General features: G+C 62.3%; 3 protein-coding genes across 7 annotated transcripts in view; all 3 read right to left on the reverse strand.

Annotated features, from left to right (window-relative positions):
- LOC141976798 (uncharacterized) overlaps positions 1-4048 on the reverse strand; it is a 28474-nt gene extending 24426 nt beyond the window's left edge. The window contains exons 1-2 of the mRNA XM_074937960.1: positions 3673-4048; positions 2305-2418 (exon numbers count right to left, since the gene is read on the reverse strand). Coding sequence (XP_074794061.1) covers positions 2305-2418; positions 3673-4048 — 490 coding nt within the window. The remainder of the gene's footprint in view (positions 1-2304; positions 2419-3672) is intronic.
- A 2183-nt stretch (positions 4049-6231) lies between these two features.
- Positions 6232-14175, reverse strand: NAT14 (N-acetyltransferase 14 (putative)). 4 transcript variants are annotated; one of them, XM_074937606.1, is made up of 3 exons: positions 14101-14175; positions 10482-10586; positions 6232-8621 (listed from the first exon to the last, which is right to left on the reverse strand). In XM_074937606.1, the coding sequence occupies exons 2-3, from the start codon at positions 10560-10562 to the stop codon at positions 8076-8078; spliced, it is 627 nt and encodes a 208-aa protein (XP_074793707.1). In that variant the 5' UTR covers positions 10563-10586; positions 14101-14175; the 3' UTR covers positions 6232-8075. The 4 variants fall into 4 exon arrangements, with proteins under 4 accessions (XP_074793707.1, XP_074793704.1, XP_074793706.1 ...); XM_074937603.1 differs by lacking the exon at positions 14101-14175 and adding an exon at positions 12076-12153; XM_074937605.1 differs by lacking the exon at positions 14101-14175 and adding an exon at positions 12049-12118.
- Positions 14176-14539: 364 nt separating this feature from the next.
- ZNF628 (zinc finger protein 628) lies at positions 14540-19936 on the reverse strand. 2 transcript variants are annotated; one of them, XM_074937592.1, is made up of 2 exons: positions 19890-19936; positions 14540-17567 (listed from the first exon to the last, which is right to left on the reverse strand). In XM_074937592.1, exon 2 carries the CDS (start codon positions 17554-17556, stop codon positions 14554-14556), a length of 3003 nt encoding a protein of 1000 aa, XP_074793693.1. In that variant the 5' UTR covers positions 17557-17567; positions 19890-19936; the 3' UTR covers positions 14540-14553. The 2 variants fall into 2 exon arrangements, with proteins under 2 accessions (XP_074793693.1, XP_074793692.1); XM_074937591.1 differs by lacking the exon at positions 19890-19936 and adding an exon at positions 19546-19659.
- Positions 19937-22030: the final 2094 nt, after the last annotated feature.

Here is a 22030-nt window from a genome sequence, read left to right on the forward strand (position 1 = left end):
ATTCATTGTTAGTTCTCTGATCAGTTCCTGTTTTGCAAAAATTCACGGGCCCGTGACCTGTCCATGGCTTTTACTAAAAATACCCGCCCTGACTAACACTTGGGCGGGGAAGCTGCTTGGGGCGGGCGGGCGGAGGAAGTCCGGGGGCGCCGTGGGTGCTGGGGGAGGTGGCCCGGGACCCCTGCTGGTGCTGGGGTGGGGGTGATCGGCGGGGCTGGCAGAGGCTTCCTACCTGGCTCCACATCCGTTCAGCTCCTAAGCAGCAGAGGCAGGCCAGGGCAGGGGCTCCACTGCTCCCACCACAAGTGCTGGCTGCCACAGCTCTCATTAACCGGGAGCTGCAGGGGGCCCATGCCAGTGGAAGCCAGGGCGCCCCCCACCCCAAGGTAAGCACCCCCCAACACTCCCCAACCCCCTCCCACACGCCCAAACTGCTGCTGCTGGCCCAGGGGCTGCCAGGCTCGGGCAGCCCCTCAGCCTGCACCAGCAGATTCAGAAGTCACGGAGGTCACAGAAAGTCATGGAATCCGTGACAGACTCACAGCCTTAGCCATGAGATAAGAAGCAGAAAGTCCCATCCTCACATTCCCTCTAAATTATATCAAAGCAAAGCAATATCGGGCTGTTAAAGAGGTGCTCCTCTCCTAATAGTACCCACCATCACCAGATAAAGAAATGTTTAAAGAAAACTTTGTTTGATGCATTCTGTCTGGCAAGGAACCACTTGCCACTGGGTGTGAAATCTACTTCTTTATTGTCTTGCCTTTTTGGTCCCCACTTCTCTCATGTTCATCTGTATGGTCTCTGTCTGGGTCTTTGATTGTTTCTGTCTGTTGCATAACTCATTTTGCAAGATTTAAATCAATTAAGGTGGTGGGGGATGATTGGTTAAATAATTGTTTTGTAATGGGCTAGGATTGTGAAAAATACTGCTTTGTAGTACTTTAGTTTAAAACAATTGGTTAAGGTATAGCTAAGCAGGACTCAAGTTTAACTATATAAATTGGGGTCCCAAATCCAAAAGGAAGTTCTTTAGAACCTAACTCCAGGACACAGCTCAAGATCAGAGCTGCCAAACCTCAACACCCTGCCAACCACACCATGCTGGAAGCTAGAGCCCCGGATGACCTGTTCCTGACTGGACATCAGGAAAATTTCATCTGCCTTATTGGGAGTGGTCAGCATTGTATGCTTAGCCTGTGTATTCTGTGTTGGTAAGTGTTAATAAATAGAAGTTAAGGATATTACTGTATAAGGCTCTTTCACTGGTAAACAGGCCCCGCAAACCCGCTGATTACTTCCTGAGCCCTAAGAATGGGGGTGGGGGCCCTGAGCCCTAAGAACTGGGTAAGGGTAGGTGCCTTTTGCCCATTGCCCTAGGAACTAAATCAACCGGGTTATGTCTTGAGCCCATGGTAGGGTAAAGGTGGGGTGTCCTAGAGTGTGCGGGTAACAGTTTATAGACACGCTCAAGTGTAAAATTCCCCTGTGTTGGCTGCAGCACTCTCTGGGTTAGGAAACTGTCATCTACAATATTCTCAAAAAGAAAAGGAGTATTTGTGGCACCTTAGAGACGAACAAATTTATTTGAGCATAAGCTTTCGTGAGCTACAGCTCACTTCATCGGAATGCATCTGATGAAGTGAGCTGTAGCTCACGAAAGCTTATGCTCAAATAAATTTGTTCGTTTCTTAGGTGCCACAAATACTCCTTTCCTTTTTACAAATACAGACTAACACGGCTGCTACTCTGAAACCTACAATATTCTGAAATTCCTACGACAGTTTGATCCTGGCAGTGTGAGATCTCCAGGGTAGGTCACTCCAATTGGAGGTTTTTCTCAAAGCTCTGCTCTAGGAATTACTTGGGGGATGTTCTCGGGCCTGTGTTATGCAGGAGGTCAGACTAGACATTACCACAATGGCCCCTTCTGGCCTTGGAATTGAAAAGAATTGAAGTCCCCGAGGATACAGCTGTTCTTCCACACATGGTAGAGAAGTGACTCAGAAACAAGCAATGCCACTTTTAAGGTCGGGTGCCCTCCCTCCCCGTTTGCCCACTTGAGGCTTCCTACCTAGGCTCTAATCCTTGATTTTAACATTCCAGTTCTGCAGCTTATCCCATCAGGGGTCAGTAATAGCAGCAAGCTCCAATCAATGCTCATAAACAAGCAATTCCACTTCCCCTGGGATGAAGCCCCAGGAAGCTGGGGAGATGGAATGGAGGGAGGCATGTGCCAAGGAGTGGGAGGGTCATTTGGGGTGGGGGCCTGCTAGGGGGGGAATTGGTTTGTCTCATACTCACTGTGCTCTGGCGTGGTGGAAGCTGGCCTGGCAGTGCTCTGTGCTGGGGGGCTGTGGTCCCCAAGGGCCGGCTGCACCGAGGGCTCAGTGGTGATGATGGGCAGGAAGCGGTGAGCTGTGGGCACAGCAGGGTCAGACAGGGACACATAGATGTGGCCACAGGGAGAGTGTGGCCTTTGGGCCCTGGAAGGATCGGTGCCAGCCACAATGGGCACTGAAATGGAACAGGCCATGTCACCTGCACCATACCCAGAGCCCCAGCCACACCATGCTGTAGTGGGACACAGGGCCTTCTAGTCGCATCCGCTCCGCTCCGGCCCAAGGCAGGGACTGGCTGGCTCAAGGGGCGGGGAATAGCACATGGGGCCTTCTAGGGGCATCCGCTCAGCTCTGGCCCCAGGCGGGGACCAGCTGGCTCAGGGGGTGGGGAATGGGACACGGGGCCTGTCCCCTCTATGGGGCGCCGGCTTCCATCCGGCCCCAGGCAGGCACTGGCTGGCTCAGGGGGTGGGGAATGGGACATGGGGCCTGTCCCCTCTATGGGGCGCCGGCTTCCATCCGGCCCCAGGCAGGCACTGGCTGGCTCAGAGGGTGGGGAACGGGACATGGGGCCTGTACCCTCTAGGGGCATCCACTCCGCTCCGGCCCAAGGCAGGGACTGGCTGGCTCAAGGGGCGGGGAATAGCACATGGGGCCTTCTAGGGGCATCCGCTCAGCTCTGGCCCCAGGCAGGGACCAGCTGGCTCAGGGGGTGGGGAATGGGACACGGGGCCTGTCCCCTCTATGGGGCGCCGGCTTCCATCCGGCCCCAGGCAGGCACTGGCTGGCTCAGGGGGTGGGGAATGGGACATGGGGCCTGTCCCCTCTATGGGGCGCCGGCTTCCATCCGGCCCCAGGCAGGCACTGGCTGGCTCAGAGGGTGGGGAACGGGACATGGGGCCTGTACCCTCTAGGGGCATCCACTCCGCTCCGGCCCAAGGCAGGGACTGGCTGGCTCAAGGGGCGGGGAATAGCACATGGGGCCTTCTAGGGGCATCCGCTCCGCTCCGGCCCCAGGCGGGGACCAGCTGGCTCAGGGGGTGGGGAATGGGACACGGGGCCTGTCCCCTCTATGGGGCGCCGGCTTCCATCCGGCCCCAGGCAGGCACTGGCTGGCTCAGAGGGTGGGGAACGGGACATGGGGACCTCTAGGGGGGTCCGCTCCATTCTGGCCCCAGGCGGGGACCAGTCTGGCTCAGGGGGTGGGGAATGGCTCATGGGACCTGATCCCAATAGGAGCGCTGGCTCCAACTCTCCCAGAGCTGGGTACCGCCTGGCATTGCTGTGTGGTTTTCCCAGCTGCCACGTCGCATGCGCCGGCTGGCCCCACCTGAGCACACAGCGCTGGCGTCCTCCTCGTGGCTGCAGACGTGCTGGCGCCAGCCCCGGTGGCGGCAGAGGCGCAGATGTTGCTCTGAGCCCTGGCACCGCACCTCATTGAGCCAGATGGGGCCCGAGCCCTCCCCAAACCAGGCGCCCACCGGGGCGGAGAGCGCGGTGCCGCAGCCCAGCTGCCTGCACACCACGGCTGCGTCGGCCAGGTCCCACTCGTCGTCACACACCGAGCCCCAGCGGCCCTTGTGGTTGATCTCCACACGCCCCACGCACTCACTGGGGCCCCCAGCCAGACGCACCAGGAATGGGCCTGCAGGGATGGCACAGCCTGTCAGACCCACAACCCCTCTCTCATGGCCCCTCTGACCCATAGGGCCCTCCCCTCTCCACACAGCCCCGCGGGGCCTTATCCCCACCCCCAGGGCCCCATTGCACCACTCCTTCCTCCCAGGACCCCATCCCCCCACAGTCCTCTCTGCTCCATGGGACTGCTCTCCTCTAGCCCCACCCCAATAGGCCCCTTCCCTAGAGGGCCCCTCCACCCTGAGGGCCCCTCCCCACAGGAAACTCCTACCCCATATAGTCCTTCCCTCCCAGGCTCCCACCCCATAATGGGGCTGTTCCTCCCTGTGCCCATCACCCCATGGGCCACTCCGCCCCACTGAGCCCACCCCCATGATCCTTCACTCACCTGTGAACCTTCAACCCCTTTGAGCCTCCACCCCACTGCAACACTTCACACCCCCTGCAACCTTTCACCCCACTGCAACCCTACACCCCACTGCAACCCTTTCACTACACTGCGACCCTTCATACCCCTGCCTCACATGGGCTGGAGTTGTGGTTGCCCGGTCCCATCCCCATCACATCAGAAACCCTAGAGCCAGCAAGAGCTGGAGGCAGAGAGGGGACCCCCACAGACAGTGCCAGGCCCAGACAGACAGTGCTAGGGTGAGACAGGCAGGGGTGAACATACACACACGGCTAGGGATACACTGGCCAGGCCTACACGCAGAGTTTGCTGGCATGGCTGTTTGGCGGGGTGTGAAGAGGTGTCACCCCTGCCCAACATGGCTCTGTCAGCAGAGCCCTGAGTGGTACCTGAAGGACAGAGCTTGCATCATCAAGGTGGCTCAGCTGGGCTGGGCCAAGCACTGCTCCTTGAGCTGCGTCCACACCAGGCTCGCACAGGTCCTAGGTAGTCCTGTGCCCCGCCTCCCCCCGACACACACAGGGATAGGGACACCCATACATAGGGGCACACACAGGGACAACAGGTACACACATACACACACACAGAGCCAACAGGGACACATACACAGGGACACACACAGGTGCGTGCACACACCCACAATATGCATTTACCTGTGCAGTGAAATTCCAGGAACCCAACTGAAAAACAAGAGCGCAACGGGTGAGCAGAGCCCAGCAGATGGCTAATCTCCTGCCCAGTGGGTCAGGACTGTCCTGTGGGGGGGCCTGGCTGGGTGTGGGGGAGCAGCCAGTCTGAGCCCCCAACCCGGGGAACGACCAGCGTGAGCAGCACTTAGATGTACACTGCAAATGCCTGTGAAAGGAGCGAGCCCTGGAGTGCCAGGCACCTTGAACTCCCTGCCTGGGGTTTTGAAACTGAGTATCCCCTGCCCTGAGCTCAGCACCCACTGCCCAGTGCCCCCTGCTTGCCGCCCCCGCCAGGCATTCAGCACCAGCTTCCCAATGCTCAGTGACCTCTGCCCAGCACTGTGTCCCCTGTAGCCCTCAACATCCGGGAGTTCTGACAGTGCCTGAGGTGGGACCCTGCGGCTAGGAAGGGGCTGGGCTTCCCCAGTGCCTGAGCCTCGCCCCCAAAGCAGCTGGTACTCACCGAGGAGGAGCAGGGGCAGCCGCATGGTGGCTGGTGGGGAGCAAGCCCTGGGGCCAGGTCTGCACAGTGTCAGGAAGGGGTGTTTCATGGAGCAGGACTGGCCAGGCCAGGGGATGACTCAGCCTGGCCACAATTTCTAAGGAGGGAGCCTTGCAACGCCCACAGCTCAGGGTGGTGACCTCGGAGCCTGGGAAGCCAGGGGTGGCAGGGAACCCTGTGCCCAGGAGTAGGCAAGCGTGACACCAGGGATGCTGGATTGGGCGAGCCCTGCCAGCCACGTGTCCCAGGACAGAGAGCAGCATCCTCCAGCCAGGCCCCTGGCAGGCAATGGGTTAACGAGCTGCAACAGAAACAGCTGCAACAGCTGGGCTCATGCCTGTGTGTGCAGCACAAACTAACACCCAGGGCCACACACACACCCAGCCATCCCTACATGCCCGCCCATGTGTGTGCAAATATTCATGCAAAGGGATGCACACGCACAGACACACACAGGTGCTGACATACATGTGCACACACACTGACACATGCATTGTCAATTCGTACACATGCCAACGCACGCACATAGTCATTCACACATATACACACACTGACATACTTGTGCGCGCACACTGACACGTCCTCCTGTGATTCCAGCTGCCAGGCTGGCCTCACGCCCTGTGTGCTGTGCCATGTCCGGACCAAGGGGTGTGAGGGGACAGGGGGAGGGGTCCTGTCCTGCCATGGGGGCCGTGGCCTGGCTGGCGCTCATCTCCCCCCACAGCCCTGGGGATGTCCTGGCCTCACAGTCCCAGCCAGGGGCGAGTCATAGAAAGACTGAGTCAGTGCTGTGCGAGCCGGGCTGGCCTGCCGCCAGCAGTGCCGCGGGCAGAGGCACAGCGCAGCCCAGGTCTCTGGGACCCTGCCCGTAGACAGGAGACCCTGGCCACCTGGCACCCCATGCCAGGCACGGCCCCTGCCCAGCCAGCTGCACTGCAGGGCAGTCGCCGCTGAGGACTGTGTTTCCAGGGTACTGGCAACCATAGCAACCTGTGTTGTCGTACAACCAAACATCCCGCTAAACAGCAGCTGCCTGGCCCGCTGTGGATGGGAGACTGCCAAGGAACAGGCAGGCGGCTGCAAGGAGCAGGCAGGGGCTCTCTCCCCACGCAGTCAGTGCTAGCCCCAATGCCCCAGGGCAGCGCTAGGGGGCCTGTGCTGCAGAAAGTGGGGTGCTCAGTAGGGGGCATTCTCCCCTGGCCATCAGCGCTGGCCCCCCATGCACACTAGGATGGGAGGAGGGATATTTGCTGTTGTAAGAACATGTCTGGAGATCGAGAGACAGCTCCCATTGGCCTTTCCTGGCAGTGACTCTCCTGACGACCCCCCTGGGCTGAGTGGATCCCCTTGCTGTGTGTTCCTGCTGGCTGGCCTCTGCCTGGGGAGCTGCCTCAGGCCCGTGGGGGTGGGAGATAGATGGAGCTGCTGTATCTACAATGGCAAGATTTATTCACACACATGCTCGAACATATATGTACCCAGTGACAGCTGGTAGCCTGCGTGACTGCAGCAAGGTCCCATGGCCCGGGGTGGGACAGTGTGAGCTCTGGGTGCTTGGACAGCAGCTGCCAGACTGCGGGGGCAACTGACAGCTCCAGAGTCCCCATTCTCCTGGCTGCAGCAATGCGATCCTCAGCCAGGCCCAGGCCTGGGAATTTGCCCATGGCAAACCATGGCCAAATGACTCCATCACGCAGCCAAGCTGGTGCTGGGGAGAGCCCACTCTGGGGCAGGAGAGAGACACTCCTCCACAGCCTTGCTCTAATGTTGGGGTCCCACCCACCCCTGAGGCAACGCCTGCACCTCCACCCCAAGGGCAGGACATCCCCAGTCTCCAAGCTCAAGTTCCCTTTTGCTCCGCTCCATGTCAGGGTCGCCCACCCTATATTCCTTTCCCCAGAGCAGTCACCATAGAGCCTGTGATCCCCACCCACCACAGTCACAATTGGGGCTGTGATCTATCCCCCCCCAGCAGTCGCAGTCACAGTCACAATCGGGTCTGTGATCTCCTATCATAGAATATCGGGGTTGGAAGGGACCTCAGGAGGTCATCTAGTCCAACCCCCTGCTCAAAGCAGGACCAATCCCCAATTTTCCCCCCGATCCCTAAATGGCCCCCTCAAGGATTGAACTCAAAAGCCTGGGTTTAGCAGGCCAATGCGCAAACCACTGAGCTAACCCTCCTCCCTCCCCCCCCCAGTCACAATCAGGTCCGGCCGGTCTTGTCCTGCTGAAGCTCCAGCAAGGGACTCATCCAGAACAGGTGGTTTCCAGTCCAGGACAAGGTGGCACTGCTGTCCTGGGAACGAAGGCCGGGGCTGTCATGCCCTAAAACCCACATCCCAGCCATCGCTGCCCTGTGTCCCTCGGTGGCATCCATGGAGCAGAGGGACTCCTGGGCATGAGGATAGATACGGCCCGCCAGCCCTTGGCCAGAATTGCTCTCTGCAAGCCGCTCCCCCGACCCAGCAGAGCGGGGGGGGAGGGAGGGGCTGCTAGAGCTCCTTGCTGAACTCCTGCAGGATGGTGTAGCCCAGCCAGCTGCGCCTGCCGGTGGGGCGGTAGCCGCTGCTCTCAAAGAGGCTGATGGCAGCCTTGGTGACCACGGCAGCGTAGAGTACCATGCGCTCGTAGCCCTGCGCCCGGGCCTGGGCCTCCAGGAAGGCCAGCAGGCGGCGCCCCACGCCGGAGCGACGGTACCAGCGGCTGACGGCCAAGCGCCTCAGCTCGGCTGTGCGGGTCGCCCCCTGCGGGTGGGGCTGCAGCGCCACGCAGCCACACACGTCGTCGCCGCCGTACACCGCCACCCAGAGCCCACGCTGCCCTGAGCGGTAGTACGCGCCCAGGCCACCAAGGTCCGGCGAGCGCCGCAGCAGCAGCTTGAGGGCCAGGATGGTGAGGAGCACGGGCCCCAGCAGCGCCGCTACAAAGGAGTTGAGCAGGAAGCGGAGGCCGCTGCTCACCACGGCCAGGAGCAGCAGCACCACGGGCCGTGTCAGGACATACAGGATCAGCCGGTTCTCCGTGTCCTTGAACCCATCCTGGGGGGAAAGGGCATGTCAGCAGGGCCTGGCCCAAGGACAGCATAGGCAGGACAAGCAGGGAGGTTGGGGGGAGGGAGAGAGTGCAACGTAGGGTCAGGCTGTGATGTCGGGTTCGCCCCGGGCAGCAGCTTTCCCTGAGGGATGTGACCCCACCTGAAAGGGCAGCACAGACACAGGGGATGGTATCGAGGGCAGTGCAGGGTGCGACACAGGGCCTCAATCCCATGCATTTCTCACAGGTACTGCACACAGAGCACAAAGGCCAGGGGTAGAGGGAAAGGAGCAGGGTTCTAGCTCTGTACCTTGCAGGCCAGCAGGGTCTAGTGCTCACAGCAGGAAATGGCAGGTCAAGAGCAGGTCTTGCACTGACCCTGTGTGACTTCAAGGGTCAGTTGCCTCAGCTCTCTGCGCCTCAGGTCTGGTCTACACTAGGGGGGGATCGATCTAAGTTATGCAACTTCAGCGATGTGAATGACATAGCTGAAGTCGACGAACTTAGATCGACTTACCGTGGTGTCTTCACCGCAGTGAGCCGACTGCTGCCGCTCCCCCGTCGACTCTGCCTGCGCCTCTCGCGGAGCTGGAGTACAGGAGTCGAGGGGAGAGCGCTCGGGGGTCGATTTATCGTGTCTAGACTAGACACGATAAATCGACCCCCGCTGGATCAATCGCTGCCCACCAACCCTGCGGGTAGCGTAGACATACGCTCAGTTTCCTCCATGAATAATGGTATTCTCACTGACCTGGTGCAACAAGCTAGGTCAGGGGTGGGCAAACTACGGCCCGCGGGCCAGAACCGGCCCCTTAGGGCTGTCAATCCGGCCTGCGGGATTGCCAGCCCCGTGGCACTTTGGGCCCTGCGCCACTCCGGGAAGCGGCCGGCACCACATCCCTGCAGCCCCTAGGGGAGGGGGGACAGAGGGCTCCGCACCCTGCCCTTGCCCGTGGGTACCTCCCCCGCAGCTCCCACTGGCCAGGAACGGGGAACCGCAGCCAACGGGAGCCTCGAGGGAGGTACCCACAGGCAAGGGCAGCACATGGAGCCCTCTGCCCCCGCTCCCCCAGCGGCCGCAGGGATGTGGTGCCGGCCGCTTCCCAGAGCGGCGCAGGGGCCGGGGCCAGGGCAGCAGGCAGGGAGCCTACCCTGGCCCTGGTGCGTGCCGCTGCCACCCTGGAGCTGCTCCAGGTAAGAGGCACCGGGCCAGAGCCTGCAGCCCGAACTCCTCCTGCACCCCACACCCCAAATCCCTGCCCTGAGCCCCCTGTCTGCACCCCAACCCCCTGCCGTACCGTGCACCCCAAGCTCCTACCCCAAGCCCCCTGCCGCACCCCGTACCCCTCCTGCACCCCAACCTCCTGCCCTGAGTCCCCTGCCACACCCTGCACCCTTCCTGCACCCCAACCCCCTACCCTGAACCCCCTCCCGCACTCCACACCCCTCCCTGCACCACTGCCCTGAGCCCCCTCCTGCACTGTGCACCCCTCCTGCACCCCAACCCCCTTCCCTGAGCCCCCTCGTACACCCTGCACCCCTCCTCTGCCCCAACCCCTTGCCCTGAGCCCCTTCCTTAACACCACACCCCCTCCCACACTCAGCACTCCCTCCTGCACCCTAACCCCCACCCCAGCCCTACATTCATGGCCCTGCATGCAATTTCCCTACCCAGATGTGGCCCTCAGGCCAAAATGTTTGCCCACCCCGAGCTAGGGGCGGGGGGACATGCAGGATCATTAACTAGCTTTGAGATCCCCACAGGGCAGGTGCTAAAGGCAGGCAAAGCGTTAGAGCTTGAACGGTCGGACAGACAGACAGCTCCAAGGCTGGACAGACTGGCACTGACTGGCTCCTCCCCAGACCTTTAGCAGCTCCAGGACCATCTGCTCCTCATCTTCCTGCATCTCACGGATGGCGAGCTGGCTAGGGTCCAGCATGGGCATCACGTCTGGCAGGAGTGAGAGCACCTGCAAGGCAGGAGACAAGGCTGAGAGCTGGGGCTCTCTCTTTCCCCTCGCAGACCTGGTGAGGCTCCGAATGGCTCACTCCCCCAGCACTGAGAGCAGGCCCTGCTGAGCCAGCTCTGCCCCCAGGCCAGTGCCACCCATCACTGCACTAGAGTCATTCAGCGACTGCAGCACAGAGAAGAGCTGGGCAGGCCCAGGAGGCTGAATCCACAGGGTGTTCCCAGGCAGGAGCAGAGAGAGCACCCCCTAGAGGGGAAAGGCCCCACGTCCCATTCTCCACGCCCTGAGCCAGCTATTCCCCGCCGTGGGGCTGGGTGGGAGCTGAAGCCCCCTAGAGGGGAAAGGCCCCACGTCCCATTCTCCACGCGCTGAGCCAGCTATTCCCCGCCCTGGGGCTGGGTGGGAGCTGGAGCCCCCTAGAGGGGAAAGGCCCCACGTCCCATTCTCCACGCCCTGAGCCAGCTATTCCCCGCCCTGGGGCTGGGTGGGAGCTGAAGCCCCCTAGAGGGGAAAGGCCCCACGTCCCATTCTCCACGCCCTGAGCCAGCTATTCCCCGCCCTGGGGCTGGGTGGGAGCTGGAGCCCCCTAGAGGGGAAAGGCCCCACGTCCCATTCTCCACGCCCTGAGCCAGCTATTCCCCGCCCTGGGGCTGGGTGGGAGCTGGAGCCCCCTAGAGGGGAAAGGCCCCACGTCCCATTCTCCACGCCCTGAGCCAGCTATTCCCCGCCCTGGGGCTGGGTGGGAGCTGGAGCCCCCTAGAGGGGAAAGGCCCCACGTCCCATTCTCCACACCCTGAGCCAGCTATTCCCCGCCCTGGGGCTGGGTGGGAGCTGGAGCCCCCTAGAGGGGAAAGGCCCCACGTCCCATTCTCCACGCCCTGAGCCAGCTATTCCCCGCCCTGGGGCTGGGTGGGAGCTGGAGCCCCCTAGAGGGGAAAGGCCCCACGTCCCATTCCCTGCCCCCCTCAGCCAGCCATTCCCCACCCTGGGGCCAGATGGGAGCCAGCACCCCCTAGAGGGGAAAGGGCCCCATGGCCCCGGTGGCAGAGGGGTCAGAGAGACAAGGTGGGGCAGAAGCAGCTCTCACCACTGATGAGATCTTTGCTCTCCTGCTGCTGCCCCGCCAGAGGCAGAGTAGCCCCCTCACAGGGAGAGCTCCCGCCCCCACTGCCCTAGAGAAAATGGAGATATGCCCCTCCCCCCATGAAAGGGAAAGGGACTGCCCACCCCTGCCCCCACGGCCCCTCCCCCCATTAAAGGGAATGGGACTACCCCCTCCCCCATTAAAGAAATGGGACTGCCCGCCCCTGCAACCACCTCCTCCCCCCAAGAACAGAATGGTACAGTCCTCCTCCCCAGAAAATGCGACCCCTGCAGCACAGGCGATGGAGCTCCCCGGCAGCCCACAATGAAGAACGGAACCTCCCACAACCCGCCACCCCCGCCGCTGTGAGCAATGGACCTGCTCCACGGTCTCAGAGCCTCTCACCCCAGCCCAGTGCGCAGCCACCGGCGGCCTCGCTCCTCCTGCCCAGTACGCATGCGCCGCAGCTCACGCCTCCGACTCTTCCCCCACCCGCCCTGGCACTACCTAGCAACCGTTGCTAAGGCAGCAAGTGCGGCCCAGCGGGCCGCATAGGGCCTGCCTCGCAGTGAGGGGGAGCGAGGAGGCTGAGGTCAGGTCCTGCAGGAGGACAGTGGGGTGTGTGCAAGGATGGGGGCTCCTCCTGGGGCACTCACCAAACGGGCACCAATCCCGGGGGGGGGGGGGCATGGCCCCTATCCATGGCACTGCTATGAGGGCTCTTGCAATGGCCCCCCCCAGAGCCAGGTTCCTGCCATGCTTGCCTGCATGTTGGGACAAGATGCCAGGACTGCCCCTACCGCTTGCCTGATCTGCAGCCAAGACCAGGCCAGCGGCCCTGCCCACCCTGCTCCAGAGGCCTCCCCACAAACTGCTGCCAGCCAGCCAGAGGCCAGCCTGGGTCTCTGTGGATGGATGCGCCCTGGGGCAGGCTGAGCCAGACTGTGACCCAGGAGGGAAGGGAGCAAACTGAGCTGTACTCGGTGACCCAGCAGGTGGGCCGACCCCGATCCACTGACCAGTGAGTGAGGGGGCAGGCCGAGCCAGACCCCGTGATCGGGCTGGCAAGCCAAGCCAGACCTGGTGGCTATTGAGCGAGGGGGTGAGCCAAGCTGGACCCAGGGGGACCTGGTGACCAATGAGTTAGAGGGCGAGCCAGTCTGGATCCACTGACCCGGTAGTGCAGGCGAAGCCAGATCTAGCAACCAATGAGCGAAGCAAGTCGGACCCAGTGTGTGAGCCAAGCCAGAGCCGGTGACCAAGCGAACGGACAAGCTGAGCCAGACCCAATGACTGAGCTGAGCTGGACCCGGTGAGCCAGGCCAGACCTGGTGACCACTGAGCAAGGGGACAAGCCAAGATGGACCCAGTGACCTGACAGGCAGGCCCCACCCAACACATATTCAGGGGTCAAATGTACAGTGCAGGATATGGGGGGCAAAGGGGCCCTTGCTGAGCCCCACCCCACTCTCTGCAGTACAGGCCCCCAAGCACCATCCTGGGGCATTGGGACCAGCACTGATTGCTGCTTTCCTGTGGCAAAGCCCCGCAGCCCCCAGCACAAGAATTATCTGATGAACACTCCTCAAGCTTGGCAGGTCGCCGGGTCCCTCTCCCCCAGCTGCTCCAGCACAGGGACCCATCTCTGTGTCTGAGCACATACTGATCTGTTTCATGCATCCACAGCTGCCGGGCTGAGCCCGCAGGCACGCACCAGCCACAGCTAGGTTCGGCACAGGGGCTGCAGCTGTGGTGGCAGCAGGAGGGCACCATCTACCAGCTGGGCCCAGTTCTCATACAGCCCTGTGTGGTACCTGCCGGCTCAGCCCTAGTGAGATGGGAGTGGACATGAGGCCATGTCCCCCCATGCACTGAACAAACCAGATAGAGGCGCTTTTGAAGCAGTCATTTATTTGCCTTCTAGGCTGAAGGAACCACACCCCCTGGGGCAGCGCCAGGTGCCATCATACACAGTGGGCTCTGGAAGAGACTGGGGGTGTTCTGCCTACAGAGGAGGCCATCTGGGCATTGGGGGAATAGGCCAGGGCTTCAGGAAGCAGGTATTACCTGATTGCCAGGACAGGGATACAGGAGGTGTGGCAGTTGCTCTCATGCCAGTCTTCTGCCTGCCAGAGTCATGGGGAACCCCCCACCCCTGCAGAGTGACAAGTGCCAGCTGCTCCCCTCACCTGGTGATTGAAGAACTCCCAACTTTTATTCATGCACCCTGAGTGCTAGCCCCCACCCACAGCAGTGAAAACGCCACAGCCAGGGAGGGACTTGCTCAGGGTCACCCAGCCCCCAACAGAACCCAGGAGTCCTAGCTCCCAAACCATTCCCCCTCCTGCCCTCCCCACATACACTTTAACCATTAGACCCCACTCCCCTCCCAGAGCCAGGGACGGAACCCAGGAATCCTGGCTCCCACACCTCTTCTTTAACTAATAGGCAGGAGTATCTGTCACCGTTCTTAAGCCTGACATGGATGAGGGCCCTGCTCAGCTCGCCACGCTGACCCCGCCAAGGGGTGGGCAAAGGGCTCCTTTTGTGCCAGGTCCTGCCCCTCCTGGATCACAGTGCTGCTGGGCAATCCTGTCCCAGCACAGTTAATGCCAGCATGGCTCTGACTGCGGCACAGACACCAGCCCTGCATCCCAGAAGGCTGTAGCCAAGATAGCAAGGGCGAAGCAGAGTTAAGCTGCCTGCATAAGTCCCACAGCTTTCTGCCCATGCTGGTCATCATGTGGGGGCATCCCGCTGTCTCCATGCTGCCTGGGCAAGACAATGGGGGTGGGGGACGCCGACAGGGAGCAAGAGCTCTGGCAGATCCTGCAATGCCAACCCAAGCTGCACACCCTCTGGCTGGCGTCTGTGGAAAGGTGCTCAGAAGGTGTGAACCAGCTGCACGCTGGGCACCGTTTGCACAATCTGGATGGAGGAAAGTTCCTGTGGGGGTGGCACTGGGCTTGGCAGCAACTGTACCATCTGGGTGCTGGTGGTGGAGGGCTGCCCACCAGCTGGCCCCCCTCGCCCCACGCCACTGCCAGAGCCCACATTCTCCAGGACTTGCAGGGTCTGCTCACCGGGCGCGCTGCGGATGATGAAGAGCTTCTGCCCTGAGGATGGTGCCAGGGCCCCCACCCCACTGTCCGGGGGCAGTTCCTGCAGGTTCTCCACCTCCTGCACACAGAGTCGGGTCTGCTCACCGTCAGCGCCACGCAGCACCAGCACGCTCTGCACCCCCTCCTCTGTCTGCAGTGTCTCCAGATGCACACCTACCTCGCCACCCGACCCCAGCAGCTCCTCCCCTGGCCCGCTCTGCACCACCAGCAGGTCCTGGCTCTCCTGCAGGCCTGGCACCTCTGGCCCGGAACCCACAGTGTCCGGAAGGGCTGAGGAGCAGGGCAGGGGCTGCTCCTCACCCCCTGCTGGGGGAGGCTGCGGCAGAGTTTGCAGCTGCATGCTGCCCAGTTCCGGGGGCTGAGGCAGAGCCTGCATGCTGGATGCCTCAGCAGGGGGTGGTGGCAGGGCCTGCAGCTGGATGCTAGCCACCTCCTGAGGCTGAGCCTGGATCCGGACACCAGACACCTCTGCAGGGGCCTGATCAGCCATGTTCTGCAGCACGATGATGTTCTGCCCAGCCGGGAGGACTGGTGCCCGCTGTGTGCCTGGCATCGCCTGGATCTGCACACTGGGCAGCGCCGGCCCACCTCCCGGCACCAGGATAATGTTCTGGGGGTTGCCAGGTGCTGCCGGCTTCCTAGCCTTGCTCTGCTGGCGCGGGGCAGGATTGCTTGGGGCCACAGGGCTGCTGGGCACCAGTGTGAAATTGGGGGTGTTCTGGAGGATGGGCACTTTCTGCTGCGTGGGCACCAGCTGCGTGCTGGGCAGAAGCAGCAGCTTCTGGGGGCTCTGCTGGACACTGGGGATGAGCTGCAGTCCCTGAGCCGTCTGCACCAGCAGGAAGGTCTGCGAGTTGGGGGCACTGGGGGCGGTGCCCACCTCCAGGTTGAGGGTGGCCTGCAGGTTGGGCACAATGTGCACCTCCTGGGTGGCAGGTGGGGCAGGAAGGCCTGGGGCCGGGCCCTCCCCCTTGGTCTCGGCAGCATGGGTGCGCAGGTGGCGCTGCAGGTAGGAGGCCATGACGAAGCCCTTGCCACAGATGGAGCACTTGAAGGGGCGCTCGCTGGAGTGCGTGCGCTGGTGGAGCTGCAAGTTGGAGGAGTGGGTGAAGCTCTTGCCACACTCCTGGCAGCTGTAGGGGCGCTCGCCCGTGTGGGTGCGCTGGTGCTGCCGCAGGTTGGAGGTCTGGGTGAAGGCCTTGCCGCACACCAGGCAGGCGAAGGGGCGCTCGCCTGTGTGCAGCTGGCGGTGCCGCCGCAGGCACGAGGTGTTCTTGAAGGCCTTGCCGCAGTCGGCACAGCCATAGGGGCGCTCGCCCGTGTGCAGGCGCAGGTGGTACTGGTAATGCGACGACCACTTGAAGGTGAGGCCACACTCGGCACACTTGAAGGCGCGCAGGCCGGTGTGCACACGCTGGTGGATGGACAGCAGCGAGGAGCGCTTGAAGGCCTTGCCGCACTCGGAGCACTTATAGGGGCGCTCACCGGTGTGGTCGCGCAGGTGGTAGCGCAGCCCCGATGAGCCTTTGAAGGCCTTGCCGCACTCGGTGCACTTGTAGGGGCGCTCAGCCACCTCGGGAGGCACGGGGGGTGGGACCGGCTCGGCTGTGGTCTGGGGACAGGTGACCTCGGCCTCAGCCTGGATGAGCTGCTGCTCGGCCGGGTGGCTGCGCTGGTGCCCCAGCAGACTGGAGAGCTGCACAAATGTCTTCTCGCAGATGGAGCACTTATAGGGGCGCTCGCCCACATGGCTGTGCTGGTGGCGTGCCAGGCCCGAGCCATTCTTGAAGGTCTTGCCACAGGTAGCGCAGGAGTAGAGTGGCGGGATGGGTGGCTCAGCGGGTGCAGCAGGGGTCAGGTGGCTCTGCTGGTGGCCCAGCAGCAGCTCCTCGCTGGGGAAGGTCAGCTCGCATTCCCCACACTTCCACAGCATCTCCACCGTTTCTACTGGCTCGGCTGGAGCCAGGAAGAGCTTGGCCGGTGTGCAGGCCAGCTCCGCCTCGCCGTAGGGTGCCAGCGGCTTGACCGCGTGTGTCTGCAGGTGTTTCTGCAGGTAGGCGTCCGAGATGAAGGCCTTGCCGCAGGCCTGGCACTTGTGGGCCCGGCCCCCGGTGTGGGTGCGCTGGTGCAACAGCAGGTTGGAGGAGTGGGTGAAGGTCTTGGGGCACTCGGTGCACTGGTAGGGTCGCTCGCCTGTGTGGATGCGCTGGTGCTGCCGCAGGTTGGTGGACTGGGTGAAGGCCTTGCCGCAGGCGGCGCAGACGTAGGGGCGCTCGCCCGTGTGGATGTTGCGGTGGCGCCGCAGGCTGGAGGAGTTCTTGAAGGCCTTCTCACACAGCGTGCATTTGTAGGGGCGCTCGCCTGTGTGCTGGCGCACATGGTACTGGTAGTGCGATGACCACTTGAAGGCCATGCCGCACAGAGCACACTTGAAGGCACGCAGGCCCGTGTGCACGCTCTGGTGGATCTGCAGCAGCGACGAGCGTTTGAAGGCCTTGCCGCAATCAGCACACTTGTAGGGGCGCTCGCCCGTATGGCTGCGCTGGTGGTAGAGCAGTGCTGACGAACCCTTGAAGGCCTTGGGGCACTCGGAGCACTTGTAGGGGCGCTCACCCGTGTGCGTGCGCTGGTGGTGAATCAGCCGCGACGACCACTTGAACACCTTGCCACACTCCAGACACTCATACTGGTGGTCGCTGGTGCCTGGCTGCGGCATTGGCGCTGGCTGCATCTCCGCCATCTCCAGCTGCTGAGCTCCCACCATCTCACCCAAGCCTGCAGGGAAAGAGGGGGCAGGTCAGCAGAACACCAACAACCGGGCCAGAGCCCGCAGTCGCCCACTGCCAGCCAGAGCCCACACCTACCCAGAGCCCACTGGCAGCCAGGGCCAAGCCAGAATCTGCAGCCACTCAGAGCCCAGTGTCACCCAGAGCCCACAGCCGCCCAGAGCCAGCCAATGATGGCAGGGTAACTCCAGATCAGAATCCTGATCCCCCAGCAGTCATGGGGTGACTCCAGCTTTACTCTGGAATACAAAGGGGGGATTTGTCTTCGAAATATGAACTTCATGGTTCACATTAACCCCTTGGTTGCTGGGACTCTTTGCGGCATTCTTTCAAAGCAGGGTTAGTAAAGGAATCAGTCCTTCACCCACTCCTCTGGTTCCCACCTGCTTACCATGCAACTGATTACAGCCTGCTGTTACCTGAGTGGATGCTGACCCCACTTTGGGAGTACCAGCTAAGATGTGTCCTGGTGCTGTGTTGGTGACAGCCTAGATCCCTGGGAGCACAGGCTTGAAATGCAGCTGCCTCTGGTCTGGGATGTGGTGGCTGTTAACAAATCCAGCAGTGATTTCTGAGATCCAAACAGGACTTTGGTTGGAAACTTGCTAGATGTCAAAAAGCCAAACCACATCCCCACTCGTCCCTGTCACTGGGCCTGGCACCTCCTGCCCTGACTCATGCTCCACTGTTCTGTCATGCTGTTAATAAGATTCAAAGACCAAAAAAGACCACTGTGATCATCTAGTCTGACCTCCTGCATAGCACAGGCCAGAGACCTGCTCCAAAATAAGACCTAGAGCAGAGCTTTTAGAGAAACATCAAGTCTGGACTTAAAAATTGTCAGCAATTGAGAATGCATCACAACCCTTGGTCAATTGTTCTAAGGGTTAATTAATTTCACCATTATAAATTTACACCTTATTTCCAGTCTGAATTTGTGCAGCTTCAACTTCCATTCATTAGCTCATGTTCTACCTTTCAATTGAGAGCCTATTATTAAATATTGGTTCCCATGTAGGTACTTATAGATTGTAATCAGGTTACCATTTAACCTTCTCTTGTTAAGCTAAATAGATTGAGCTCCTTGAGTCTGTCACTCTGAGGCAGCTTTTCTAGCCCTTTAATCATTCTCATGGCTCTTCTCTGACCCCTCTCCAATTCATCAACATCCTTCTTCAATTGCGGGCACCAGGACTGGGCAGAGGATCCCAGCCGTGGTTCCACCAGGGCCAAATAAAGAGAGAAAATAACCTCTCTGCTTCCACCTGCAATCCGCCAGCTACTCCAGCTCAGCGTCTCATGGGCCCCCTTGCTGTGGCAACATGCAGGGAGCTTGTGTGAAGAGCTATTTGCCCCCCACCTTCTCAGTGTTACACAGCCCACGCCCCCCACGTACAGCCCTCTCTGGTTATACAGCCTCCCTGGGTACAGCCTCCTCCCTCCCATGTTACACAGACCCCCTGGGTACAGCCTCCTCCCCCATGAGTACAGCCCCCCAGGTAGTTCTCCCCTCACGAGTACAGCCACCCCCTGTGTCACACAGCCCCCTGTGCCACACAGCCCCCCTGGGTATAGCCCCCCCATGTCACACAGCCCCCCTGGGTACAGCCCCCCCCCCGTGTCACACAGCCCCCCTGGGTAAAGCCCCCCCCCCGTGTCACACAGCCCCCCCCGTGTCACACAGCCCCCCTGGGTAAAGCCCCCCCCCGTGTCACACAGCCCCCCCCGTGTCACACAGCCCCCCTGGGTAAAGGCCCCCCCCGTGTCACACAGCCCCCATTACATTTCTCTGGCAAAAACAAGGAGGAGTCTGGTGGCAGCTCAGAGACTCAGGGATTTATTGGGGCGCAAGCTCTCGAGAGCAACCCCCCCCCCCCCCCGGGGCACGGAGTGACAGTTCCGCCCAAATAAGCGCGCCAGGCCTCGCGGCGCGCCGGCTTCTCGCGGGGCTCGCGCTGCAGACTCACAGGGCCGCCCCCGGCGGCTCCTCGGCAGGCGCCCTCCCCCCGCGGCCTGGAGGGCAGCACACAAGGGGCGCGCTCCCCCCGGGGCCGACAGCACCGCCCCATTGAGGAGCGGGGACTTCCCCTTTAACGGCAGCACCGCCTGCCCCTTTAACCGCCCTGCCGCCCCGGGGCCCCACCCAGCTTCGGGCCGGCCCCGCATCTTTAAGAGCCCTTCGCCCCGCCCCGCGACACAGGCCAGCGGACACAAAATCGGCGTCGCGTGCCTGCCCCTTTAAGAGCGGCCCCGCCCCTTTAAACACAGCGCCCACCGCGCCGCCCCTCCCTCTAGGCCCCTGCAATCTCACCTGCGGAAGGGAGGGGCTGTTCTCCCGCCTCGCTGCCTCGTGCTCCAGGCCCCTTCCCGGGGGGGGGGGGAGAGGGCAGCCGCCCCGCGGGGGGAGCGAGGGGGCGGGGCCGCTCCTGCCTCCCAACGGCCGCCGGCGCGAGACACCCAACCTTTACCGCGCGCACACTAACCACCGGGCCGCGCGCAGGCCCTGCCCCCTCCGCCCGCGCCCATTGGCCGGCTGCCTCCGCGCGGGGCAGCCTGGTAGACGGAGTCCGTTAGACGGCCCGAACGAGGCGGGCGGCCATGTTGGGTGAGGGCAGCTGGGGGCGGGGCTAATCCGAGCCCGGGAGGGCGAGAAGCCCCGCCTCGCGGTAGAGTGACTTCATCGCCCTATGGGGACGTCACCACGCGGTGAGGGAAGGCCCACAGAGGGATGACGTCAGGGCGTAGGTCACCAGGGGGGCTGCCAGTGAGGGGCTGCGCGGGGGGCCTGGCGGAGCATCATCAGACTCGCCCCCCCAATGACCCCCACGTGGTGACCCCCGACCCCGCGGTGACCCCGCTGGCCTCAGCCCTGAGGCGCTTCAGCTCTTGTCCCCCCTCCCCCCCGGCTCCGCAGTGGGGCCCCTCGGGCGGCCTGGGCCCGTCCCCACGGGCGGGGCAGCTCGGGGCGGGGCCTCTGGGCCCGACGTTGGGCCGCGGGGCGGCTCCTTCCCCCGGCCTGTGCGTCCCCGGGAGAGCGCCTGGGGGCCCCGGCTCCCCGCCCCCGGCTCCTGCCCCTTGGGTGGCGCAGCGCTGCCGCGCCAGGGCTCGGCCCTGGGGTACTGCCCCGCAGGGTGGGGCCGCAGGGAACCCACAGGCCCGGCTGCGCCGGCGGCGCCCGGGATTGACCTGGCCCCTCCCCTGCCCCAGGCCCCGCATCGCCCCCTTGCCGCTCCCGCTCCGCGTCCACACACGCCTCAGCTCCCCGAGCCTGCCCCCAGCTCCTCCCCGCCCGGGGCTCCCCTCTGTCTGCCTTGGGGCGCTGGCGCCGCGGATCCGAGTTCGGTTGGGCAGCCCAGCCCTTGGCTGCGGCGGTCCCGGCCGGCAGGGCTGGGGGTTCTCCTGGGGGACCACAGCCCGCCAGCCTCCCCAGCGCTCCGGGGCCCAGATCTTGCACCCCCTGTCCCTCGCCGACAGAGCCCGCTGGGCGGGGGATAGGGCACACAGCAAGCGGTTCCCCTCCAACCTGCAGGAGGCAGTGGGTTGCGGCGATGCACACACACCCCAAGGCCCCCCCGCACACTGAGCCACAAACACACATAGGCCCCCACACACACACCAAACCCTCCACGGCCAGCTGGGTGCACGCGTAGTTCTACACACACAGCCCTGTGCCAGCCCCCCAGTCAGCTACACACATACACAACTCTACACGCGCATATACACAGCTACTCACACATAATCACAGAGCTCAGCTATGCAAATTCACACTCAGCTATGCACAGGTACACACAGCTGTGTCCACCCACACACAGCTTTGTGCACACACACAACTCTACACTCACACGCTGCTGTCACATATACACTGGCAAGGGGTCCTGCAGTGGCTCAGGGCAGACTGTTTTTTGAAGCAGGGCACACGGCCCAAACTGGCTGTGAGTTCTAGACTTACATTTCACCACCCAAGTATCCAGTGTGAACTCTTCAAGCATTATATAGCCTGACCAGGGAGTCACAGACAGTCCCCTTGGGTTCTTCAAGCTGTCTTGCTGCCTGGATGAGCTTACCTCTGTGATAGATGGTCCCTTATTCCAAAGATCACAGCAATATGCAGGTTACTCCCAAAGGACCAGTCGCTTACCCCAGCATGGGCGGCGCTTGCAAGTTATATGGGCCCATGGTGCCCGTGCTCCACCAACATTCAGGAATGTGGGCCTGGCTCCACCAATGTTTGGGCTTATATTTAATCAGAGGATGGACCGGGGCAACCACCCTGGGTCCTGTGCTTTGGGGAGCCCCGCGCTTCAGGGGGATGCAGAGTCCAGGGCGGCCTGGGGGATTAGCGGGGGGCCTGCCGCTGGCAGCAGCGAGCAACCTGGCCCCAGCCTGACCCGCCTTTTCCCACCCCTGGTCCACCCCCGCCCCGCCTCCACTCCACCCCTTTCCCCAAGCCCC

The sequence above is a fragment of the Natator depressus genome, chromosome 23 (assembly GCF_965152275.1).
Source record: "Natator depressus isolate rNatDep1 chromosome 23, rNatDep2.hap1, whole genome shotgun sequence".
Classification (NCBI taxonomy): domain Eukaryota; kingdom Metazoa; phylum Chordata; order Testudines; family Cheloniidae; genus Natator; species Natator depressus.